Genomic DNA, 10,816 nt, shown 5'->3' with positions numbered 1-10,816 from the left:
AGAGAGAGAGAGAGAGAGAGAGAGAGAGAGAGAGAGAGAGAGAGAGACATTTGTTTGTGTCACACTGGAGACTTTGGGACTGAGAGGACAAAGACACAAACACAATAATTTGTTGCTGCTACGCTCTGTTAGTGTGAGAAACTGTGAGTAACACCAGTGGGATGCTATTAGCACACACAAGCAGTGATGGGTTTTGTTATTTTGGGGAAATCGTGTGAGAAATGGAAGTAAGGAGATGATTTGGGTGGAAAAAAGAACAAGAAAACACACAGAAACTTCACCACTCACTCCAACAAGACAGCCAGAAAACACATGAAACAGCACATCCTGTTAAACAAAACAGGTCAACCACAAGCTAAAGCAAAAGTAAATAAATAAAAACAACAAAAACTTTGCTCTTCCTTGGCAAAGTTAACACGCGTCCACAAAAAAGTAAAAAGACACCCCAAAGCTTTTTTTGGTCATTAAAGTGAGAAAGCACACGATTTAGCTAACAACACCACGTCATAACCGCACACAAAGCTCTAAGTTCTATTCAAATAAAATAAAAAACAGGTCAAAACCCACATACATGCATCTATAATCACCATGTTGAGAGCTTGTTTGTGTGTTTGAGTCTACAGGTATTTCCCCTCTCTGATCTGTGATTATGTCACAAACCAGCACGCTTAGCTTAACCGAGAGCGAGCCTGTCGGACCAGAGAAAGATAGATAACATTGAGTCAGGCTGAAAGTTTCCATCATTGTCCACTCAGCACGCACACACACACGGACACACACACACGGACAAACACAAGCTTGCGCTCGCACGCACACAAGCACGCACAGATACACACACACCCTCACTTTTACAAACAGGCAAACCTAGAAAAGGCAGTTTGACTGGCTGTTTGTTTGGTGACAAATGTAAAAAATGACATTCAACTTATTGTCCACCTCTTATTATTGTTTGGGGAGAAAAAAAGGTAAAAGGATAAACAAAATAAAATCATACTGATAGTATCAATTATCACACATTAAACTGAGAAAATAATTAAAACATGTTTAAATGATTCAATGCAATGTGTACATCCCAACATTCCTCTAAAATACACGTAGGCTTCTCAGTACTTACCCATAAGGCCTTTGGATGAACGCAGGGTGAATTTGGGGAACACCAAAGGTAAAGCCTGCAAAACAGAGGAAATAATGTTGAAAAAGAAATCCAGACAGCTTTCATGAAAAACAAACAAACCCTGAGGTGAAACTCAGAACACTGTGGGGACAAATACACTTGCTATGTTGATTAAACATGGTGGTTGATTTATTAATCTTGAAAATCTGTTCTTTAACAAACACATCTGCACATGTCTAACTGCAAATTTTGGTAGTGAGCAAACACATATTTCTGTGTTCTTGTTGAGGAGATGAAATTGATATGTGTTTTTGTTTTGATTCTGATGTGATCGTCTTTACCTTGCTGCATCACCCGAGGCTTGGCCCCCAGGTAGGCCAGGTTGACGTTGGCCTTCCTGCCGTCAATGATTGGGTTGGGGTCCTTACAGGCCCGGTCTGCAGCCGAGCGGTCCGACATCGTCACCTGCCAGAGGAGTAAAAGCATGAGAACAATGTGGATAAGTGAAATTGGTGTGTCAGTTGTTTCCATTTCCTGCTGGTTGGCTTTAGAGCACATAGTTAAGACAAGGTGTGTGTATGCATGTTAGTCGTCTGAGTGTATCTCTGCCCATGAGGCCATCATTAACAGCAACAAGTGTTTGGCAACACACACACACATATCCATCACTCTCATGTGTTGAAACTATCATCAGTGATTGGGAGCCAGGCTGTGAGGACTGACTGAACATGGCTCCCTTATCACTCCCATTACAGACTTTATTGCTCCTCTCAGTGCTTCACTATAGCCGACATCTTTCTTTTTTTTGACACTCTTTTAACAATTGAGGTGTATCTCACTGACCTGGACGAAAGCATTTCCCATGAGAAAATACAGAAAAGGGGGCCGAATAATGCATAAATATGGTGATACTATACAACACTAAAGAGAGGATTTAAGTAAACGTTGGAGTAAATACATATCAGTATTTACAGAGAAATGTGAGTTTCTACATAGATGGATATTTGTGCATATCAAGGGTGACTGTGCAACTTTACCTCTACTGGTAATATGTGCCAAAGCTACTTCAAACATATATTAAATGGTCTCTGAAAATGCCAAATATAGTTTGGTGTCTAGATCCCTCTTTAGACAGCCCTGTTACATGTATATAAGCAGCTGGTCTACATGAATTCACTAAAAAACACGTGTTTTGAACCAATACTGCTGAGTAGCATTGCACTGCTGGTTGCTTTATGTCTGAAATGCGTTTTTGTCTGTCAGGTCCTAAGACAAGTGGTGTCAAATACTTTCCTTTTAGATGTGACAGTGTCAGAATCCCACTCTGTAATATCAAGACATCACCGTGAGGTTTTTCTCAGCCCACCAGAGCTGTCAGTTTGAGAGCAGCTCACTTTCAAACGTGCCAGGGAAGGCGCATATACCAAAGCGCAACAAGTCGGTGGGTGCAAGATTGCAACAGAAGCCAATGACGAATTTAAGCAGGGACTTATTATCAAAACACCAACACCCCATGACTGCAGTTAAATTAATGTTAGTCATGATGTTGTGACATAAAACAACAGCTGCGCACTTTAAGAGAGACGCGTCATGGCAGGTTTTTCCCACATGCGTAAAAGTTAGTTTTCAAAGCTGTTTAAAACTGATAGCATGTTGTGGTTATTTTTTGCGGTTGTGGCAATACTTACGAATCCATAACCCCTAGACTTGCCGGTCTGTCTGTCGGTAATGACCACCGCTTCTTCAATCTCACCAAACACCTCAAAATATTTCCTGAGACTTGAATCCGTGGTGTGGTAGGGAAGACCCCCGACAAAAATCTTCGTATAGGTCGTGTCCTTCTGCGTGGTGTGCATCGTTAGTGCAAAATACAATAAATAGGAACAATTTTAAAAAGAATAGTGCAATGTCTCCTTATCAGTAATTCTTTGGAAGAAGAGAGAGAGAGAAAGAGAGACCAGCCGGCTCTGTAAGCTTTTCAGAAGAGAAAACACAACAAAAACTCGACAAAAATGAAGTCTGGAGGTAGATGTATCTTCCGACAGTTAAGAGGAGAGTTATATGGAGCGGATTGTCCCACAGAGACCATCAGGTGTTTCCAGCTCTTCTTGGTAACTCTGCTGTCTAACTAAATATGTTTGGGACCCATTCCTAAATGCGCTGCTTCTAACTCCACCCAACTTTCAGTCCATCACTGCGCCGCCCACCAGCGCGCACAAACAGCTGGCTGGGAAACCTGCAGCGTGAAACACTGGAGCTCCCTCACAAAAAAAAGATCCTCCACTTGAATCACGTCCACCAGGGGCCAAAAAAAAACCCCGTATTACACTGATGATATGTTGGGGACATAGAGAGGAGCAGGGACTTTCAGGAAATGCATATGGGGAAATTAAACAAAATAGTGGAGGCCACGCAGACAGCCACGTGCGCTGAAACTTAGGGGTTTTCATACAAACATTTTCTGTTTTTAATGGCTACTTCACTATGAGGTCGTAATGTAATCGACCTAATGAACCTACAACATGTTGTCCTAAAACATCTTACAGTTAAAAGTGTCTCCAGATAACTTCTGTTATGATTTGACGCTATATTTGAATAAATTGGGTTGACATGTTTTCTCTTTTATGGTGCTTGAGAAGAAAAACATCTGCCGAATAGACCCTTGCTATCTTTAAAAGATGCTGATCACATTTTAATAATTAAATCTCAAGCACCATAAAAGAGAAAGACATGTCATTGTACTGGGAGAGAATCAAGTCAGATATCAATTCAATCAAGAGTCTCTGAACATCAATGATTCAAATAGGTTGTGAAGCTCGGCCTCCTCTGGTTCGCTGCTGGATGGATCATCGGATAACTCACCCAGTAATGTGAGAGGACACTGCTGTTAATCATTCATGGCAGCTTCGCTTCTGTGAGCGCGCTGTTTGGCCAACATATATCCGATGTAACCATGTAACGCGGTGAGTTGACACATTTTGCGCATCATATTTGCTTTGGGAAAAAAAGAGGTTTATTGTTAAATCTTGTATTGCCGATATAAAAGGTCACGTGACTCAAGCCCACGTGTGGACACTGACGAGCAATCACCTGTATAGACTATATGTGTTTTGACATTGTCTGCTCAGAAATGTTTGGCTGATTAATTATCTCCATGTGGGCTGATAATGGAAACCTCAACCAAAATCTGTATTGTTAAAGAAACAAGCATAACATCTTTCTGAAGGTGAATCGCCGCCGCAGGACTCCACACCACAAAGAAATGCAACCCGATAGAGCGTCTTTCTGCGGTGTCTCTGTTCTCTCACTATTTTATTCATGCGGCCGCACGCGCTTTAAAGTCCGAGTGGAGTCCTGAAAAAAAGGGGACCAGTATCGAGTTTCCCAGGCTCAACAATGGGGATCCGGTCAGGTTGCGTCCAATTGTTGTTTTCTGTTCATGTGCAGCTTGCTGACGAGTCAGAATGCTACAATAACAGGCTGTGGGCCCATTGAAAGCTTTAATGATACTTAAATTCCAATAATCTTCAGAAACACTCCGTGTCACATGTGCAGCAATTATGTGTCCGCAATAATCCCCCAAAACATTATTTTATAATCTTATAGCTGTCCCCCATTTTTTTTTAAAGCAAGACAAAGGCTGTAGAGCTGGAGAGCAGAAACTGTAACTTTGTGCTTGTTATCCATTTGGCTGCAAAGGTCAGAGGTCACTGGAATAGCTGAATACCCACAGCTGTCACACCAAGGCCTGCTCAACACCCCTCAACCTCTCTGAAAAATGTATATAAAAGTTAAAATGATTAATGCGCTACTTTCATTAAGTTTTAGACACACACATTCATAAACATTGAATACATAAAACTTTATTGATCAATAACAACTTCACTTTACACATCTTTACGCCACATGTTGCCAAAACCTCCGACTGATAATTCATTTTGTAGATGAGGTGCATGACTACAGGGAGCTGTGATACAACTCTAACCCACTGAAACAGCGCCATCTTATGTCCAACAGAACAGGTACAACCTTCACATGCAAAAAGAGAGTCAACGGTATCACATTTTACAATTAAATGTAAAACTAAAATCTCATTTATTTTGTACGTTGGCAAGAAGTCTTTTTTCATATTTATTAAAGCCTTCCCTGAGGTAAATTATATCACTTTGGAAAGAAAACCCTCATATTCCTTTGTGGTTATTTCTGAGCTACATTGCACTTCCCTGCAGTAGAGGTTGTGCTTTTTCATGAAAACACAAACAATTCACATCCACGTTAGTCTAGTTTCATCCATGGGGCCAATCACATCTTAATTCAAGTTCATTTCTTCGAATACGATATACTGTATACATCTTTCTTTTGATAAGTTTCAACCTTTCGTCTGTGCAAAAGGAATCATTATTGGCTCCCTCTCCTCTCTCTTTTATCTCTCTTAGTGCTGATTCATGGCTCATTTTTGTAATGAATTAAAACATTTCCTCTTTGTCCTCTGCATGTTGAAAGCTAGAATCGCTCTCCAGCTCCTCAGAGGCTGTGAGGAGATTATCTTCCTTGAGCTCCTCCACCTGGGTCTCCTCACCTTTCCCGTCACCGTCCTCACTACCCCTCTCTGCACTTTCTCCTCCCTTCGCTCTCCTCCCTTTTCTCTTGTCTGTTTTACCCATTCCCTCTCTGCCGTCTCTGACAGCCTCTCTCCCCCACTCTCCGTCCTCGGCCTCCTCGCGTGTTATCTGGCTATGGGGCTGTGGATCGAGGGGGTTGGGGGTGGGAGGTAACTGTAGCGGCTCCACAGGAGTGACGCCTGTGTCCTGGTCCTCCTCGGTGTTGGAGGTGGGAGCGGGGCCCCAAACATGGGCCGACTTGATCCTCAAATGCATCTTGAGCTCATCTTCCCTGAACTGGGAGACAATGGAGGGAGCAAATTAGTGTGGGGGAGACAAAACAAAGAGATAAACTGTGAGACAACGAGCACAGGTACGTGATGACACACACAAACTGTACCTTGGGTCTCTCCTCAGCAAGTCGTATCTTCTCCTCAATGTCTTCTACGCTGGGGACACTTTGCACCTTCTTGACCGTCAGGGACTCCAGTCTGGCGGGCGGCTTTCGCCTGACCACCTCCCTGTCATCCAGCTGACACACACACACACACACACACATATACACACACACACACACACACACACAGAGCAGGGGGAGACAGAGAACAAACACTCTTAATATTACAGATGAATGAATGCACTTCCACTTAACCTGACTGACCTCACCTACCAGTGTGAAAGATAAGTTGGCAACTCAAATAATCAACATCTTGAATGAAAATCCACTTAACTACTTTGTTGTAAACTTTCTAATATATTTTTAGGAGCGTATTCTTCCAGGGCAGCAATAAGTGTTGTGGACATGTTGGCATGTCTTAGCAGGATAGGCACAGGTGTAGTTAATATCGTTATATATCAGCTGCAAGATGTGCTCGTACAGGGCCCGGATTTTGTGCATGCTGGCTTACTGGAATGGCCTGTTGGGACATTTAAACTCTCAACCGGGACACTTGATTGAACTGAGCCATCGTTAACATCGCTACATTTGTTTCACCTGTGTTTTTCTTACTATGAAATGTCAAACTGTCCGTTGTGAGAAAGGTCTGTAGGGTGATCAGGCTGTACCAAAATCCCCACTAGCCACTCCTTTAACCCACCATTGATTATCTTTCATAGTTTGTTGTTGTTTGAGAACCAACTATTTGTCATTCATACATCTTAGTAGACAATGAGCTTTATATTTCTTAATGTATAGTAAGACTGGGTGGTTACATCAGATCAGGAACAACTTGAAACAACTTTGTGTTAACTGAGACAATTGCGACAAAATTGAATATCACAATATTCTTGAAAGAATAACCTAGATATCAATAGTTTTATGGCAGATGACTGTGGGTGCTTTTGAAATATATTTACACACAAAACTAACACTAAAGTAGAGGCATCCTTTTTTCTTTATGCTCAGATAGAACAGTTAGATCTGCTCACAGAAACGTAATGCAGCTTTTAAGACCATGTACAAAACGTTGTATAACATCTCCGTATTGATATTGTTGAGTTCGATTCAGCTGTAGAAGGATGACCAGTGTGCACCAGGTACTCACCATGATGCCATCGGCCTCTCCAGCCATGCTGCTCCTCTCTCTGGTTTGTCCCACTGGTATGATGCCTTGGTTCAGCAGCTCCTCCAGGATCTCACTGGACCTTGGTCGCTCCTGCAGTGTGCTCGCCTGCTGTAGCATTCCTGACAGAACCAAAATAAAAAAACACTTAAGGTTTTTGCTCTTGGAACTTCTTTTCAGCGGGACACTGTGCGTTTTGTTCAGCTCACTCACCATCTTGTGTAATTCTGTCCGCATCGCTTTCTCTCACACACTCAGATGTTAGAGGAGGGAGTTTTGTGGGCACCGCTCCAGGCAGCACAGGGATGTCTCTGTTGTCCATCACCACGCCGCTGTCTGTGGTGCCCTTTGACACGGCCGAGTCTCCTCGAACATCCACTTTACTTCCTGCTTCATCCTGACAGCACACAGACACGGTATGAAATGCAGAAAAATCCCACGGCCCCATTCTGAATGATATCACAGACATGATGTTGTTATGGGGGCATCTGTATGTTTACGCATTGTCATGAATACAGTAGCTCGGGAACAATAATGATACACAGCAGGTAGCACCAACATACCACATCATCTCAGAGTTTGAAACTAGATACAGTGATAGTGTATTATTTTACCGTATCTTATATGATGCAATTGATACAGATTGAACTACCCAACAGTAGAAGAAAGTCTAAAATATCTGGACCATTTTGCATTTAATATTTCTGTACTTTTACTGAAGTGGCATTTTGAATGTACATAAACATGTCAAGCAAGGTGCAAATTCAGAGGTGCAACAGAAATACATAGATAATTAATAACAAACATATATGACGGTATACTGTTTTTTAATAGATGAACGGTTTAAGAGGTTTTAAAGGGTATACCTTCAAACGTATGCATTACAAATATAATGCTTAACATGAATCAATAAATCAATTATTCTCTAAAAAAATGTAATTATATAATATATGATTATAAGGTACAACAATTAAGGGACTGGATTTCATAGTGTCTGCACAATGAGCACTTTTACTTGTGATACTTTAAGTACATTTTGCTCATAATATGCAGGAGTTTTACTTATAATAAAGTTAATTTTTGTACTCTGTGATTTGCTACTTTCACTTTGGTAAAGTAGCTACCCATGAAAGGACCGGATTCGTCCGCCATTGTTTTTAACACTTGACAATATTTAGTCCTCTAGGGGTCACACAATTGACTGACACACAGATTTCGGCGTAACACCTATAACGGCCCTTCACGTCAACATCAAGTGCTAACTGTATCCGACTGTAATATGTTTCTCAGACACAGTTGATGATGCAGCACTTTGAAAAGTAACTCGCCACAGTTTTAACGAAATTAACTTAAAGCGGTGGGCAGTGAGATGGAGCCTACCTCGTCTCCTTTCTCTTCCGGTCTCAACGGTCGGACCGCGGTGTTGGAGGAGCTGCAGCATCCCATATTCACCTCAAAGCGACGATGTCCATAAAAGACATAAATGTCAGTTTTAATTACAGCTCGGTGCGTTTTGTCTCCGTGTATTGACCCGTGTAGCCTCGCATTCCTTCACACACACACACACACACACACACACACAGGGAGAGACAGACACTCTCCATGGACCCGGTGCGTTGCTAAGTGGCCGTTGCTACAATAAATCTGACCCGGTTAAAGACGTGACACCCAGGAACAAGACTACAAAACACCGTCTTCACACTTCTGTTACTGCTGATACACTTTAGTACTGACTGGTATCCTCCAGAAATACCTATTGTCCGAGGACCTCTCACCACTCAGCCAAACATTCTCCACCACGAGCATTTGGAATATTTTATCATTTCAGGATACACTTCAGTTTCACCGTCTGTAGATTTTGATTTCCCAGCATAAATGCATATTCAAAGCATTTTACACAGCCAATCCCAGGAATGAAGAGGTGGTGGTGGGGAAATACTGAATCACTTTTTAATTGGAGCCATTTCCTGAAAGTACTACTGGAATCACTGTGATTTAGAAAGGCCTAAAAAAAATAACCATGAGCATCTTTCTTGCATCGACCTAAATGTTTACATTATTTTGTTTCCGGCTGCAAACCCAACACGGTCTTCTTGTTTAGGAATATGCTCCTAAACCACAATACCACCTGGAATCATAGCGGCCTCAAGGTAGGAGAGGCACATACTGATTCTAGACGAGCCAATGTCATTTTGCTGAGAGGTATTTTATTACATTTTGCAACACCACATAAAAAAGACCACAGGGATGCAGGAATGCACTCTATCAAGCTCTCCTGCAAGTAGGAGTAAGTGCTGGAGCGGCAAAGACCACAGATGTGTCGAGCACAGGGAGGAAACTCTGATGCAGGTTCTGGCACTTCTGCTCCTCCTCCAGGGTACGAGCATTTTTGGCAATTTGGTCCCCCAGAATCATCAGGCGCCTGTGTGTGAGCTCCAGGTCCTGCCTACAAATAAGGTTTACCATTACCATCAAAATATTAAAAAAAGAAGGACATGAAGTGACACAGTTTGGTCTCATTGGAGAGGTAGAATTGACTTACTGAGAGCGCTTCAGTATTGAGCGAAGTCCAGCCGCCATGTTTGCCAGGTCACGTTTCTCCAGTGTGAGGCTGAAGAGGGGCTGAAGGAGGAGGAACAGAAAAAAGGTTAAAGCCATCCTAAATCCACAGGAGGTAACAACTGAGAGTTTAAACTGTATTGAACTGTAACTGGTTAGCGAGACACTCACCAGGTCCAGGCAGAGCTCACGTCTGGGTCTCTGGTGGAGGAGGTCCAGGCGTTGGGTGGCCTGGTGCAGCTGGGAATCACACTTCCTGATCCGACCCACCACTTTCTGTACGTCCTTTGTCCGATCAGACATTTCATCCCTTAACTGGAGATTATATAGAGCCACAGAAAAATAAGTGCACATCACAAAAAGTCAAGCACACTTGGTCTGTGGATGGTAGACTGAGTAAGACTGACCCGCTGCCTCTCCCAGATCAGTGTATCCTGGACCCTGCTCAGCTCGTAGATCTTTTTTCTCAGGGCATCATCTGAGCTGCGGCGCTGGCGTTCCAGGGCATTTTTAAACTATAATAGTCACACATATCGGCAAAGTTTTTGCAAACAATCAAGCATAGTGATGAATGGACAGACGTCGACATGACTGTATGTCCATGATGGCAAAAACTAGACAAATGAGGGTTGAAAATGGTAAAAAAGCTAAATGGTCCTCCACTTATTAATGACTTAAACCTAAATATGTGATATAAAATCAGATGAAAAAAATCTTACATTGACCAGGGTCAGACGCAGGTTTCGCCTGAAGGAAGATGAGTCCTTAATCAGGTTATCGGCCGAGAGCCTCAGGTCCTCGCAGTGGGACAGCCACTGGTCATAGCTCACATAGTTGAGCTTGTATTGACCGGCAGGGAGTTGGGAGCTTGAGGTGTTGAGAGGACGCATGATGCATTTAGTGGTGAGCTTGACGGCTTCACTCTTGTCCTGAAAATCTGCCAGCAGCTGAGTGTGAATCTCCTTCAGAGAGCTGGAGGA

At 42.6% G+C, this 10,816-nt stretch overlaps 3 protein-coding genes across 3 annotated transcripts in view; all 3 read right to left on the bottom strand.

The window, feature by feature from the left end:
- The window catches only part of rbm24a (RNA binding motif protein 24a), a 9,205-nt gene extending 5,956 nt beyond the window's left edge, over positions 1-3,249 (bottom strand). The window contains exons 1-3 of the mRNA XM_031854324.1: positions 2,803-3,249; positions 1,456-1,579; positions 1,115-1,169 (exon numbers count right to left, since the gene is read on the bottom strand). Of these exons, the coding sequence (XP_031710184.1) occupies positions 1,115-1,169; positions 1,456-1,579; positions 2,803-2,970 (347 nt within the window). The 5' untranslated portion in view covers positions 2,971-3,249. The remainder of the gene's footprint in view (positions 1-1,114; positions 1,170-1,455; positions 1,580-2,802) is intronic.
- A 1,788-nt stretch (positions 3,250-5,037) lies between these two features.
- Positions 5,038-8,723, bottom strand: stmnd1 (stathmin domain containing 1). The gene is made up of 5 exons (XM_031854226.1): positions 8,658-8,723; positions 7,491-7,674; positions 7,260-7,399; positions 6,116-6,247; positions 5,038-6,012 (listed from the first exon to the last, which is right to left on the bottom strand). The coding sequence occupies exons 1-5, from the start codon at positions 8,721-8,723 to the stop codon at positions 5,581-5,583; spliced, it is 954 nt and encodes a 317-aa protein (XP_031710086.1). The 3' UTR covers positions 5,038-5,580.
- Positions 8,724-9,542: 819 nt separating this feature from the next.
- Positions 9,543-10,816, bottom strand: part of LOC116387274 (uncharacterized) — a 2,272-nt gene continuing 998 nt past the window's right edge. The window contains exons 4-8 of the mRNA XM_031854225.1: positions 10,556-10,808; positions 10,244-10,351; positions 10,008-10,151; positions 9,820-9,899; positions 9,543-9,723 (exon numbers count right to left, since the gene is read on the bottom strand). Coding sequence (XP_031710085.1) covers positions 9,543-9,723; positions 9,820-9,899; positions 10,008-10,151; positions 10,244-10,351; positions 10,556-10,808 — 766 coding nt within the window. The remainder of the gene's footprint in view (positions 9,724-9,819; positions 9,900-10,007; positions 10,152-10,243; positions 10,352-10,555; positions 10,809-10,816) is intronic.

The sequence above is a fragment of the Anarrhichthys ocellatus genome, unplaced genomic scaffold, assembly GCF_004355925.1.
Source record: "Anarrhichthys ocellatus isolate YVR2014 unplaced genomic scaffold, GSC_Weel_1.0 scaffold14, whole genome shotgun sequence".
NCBI classification, from domain to species: domain Eukaryota; kingdom Metazoa; phylum Chordata; class Actinopteri; order Perciformes; family Anarhichadidae; genus Anarrhichthys; species Anarrhichthys ocellatus.
Note: the sequence above shows the minus strand (reverse complement) of the source record. Positions and strands in the feature narration are given on the sequence as shown.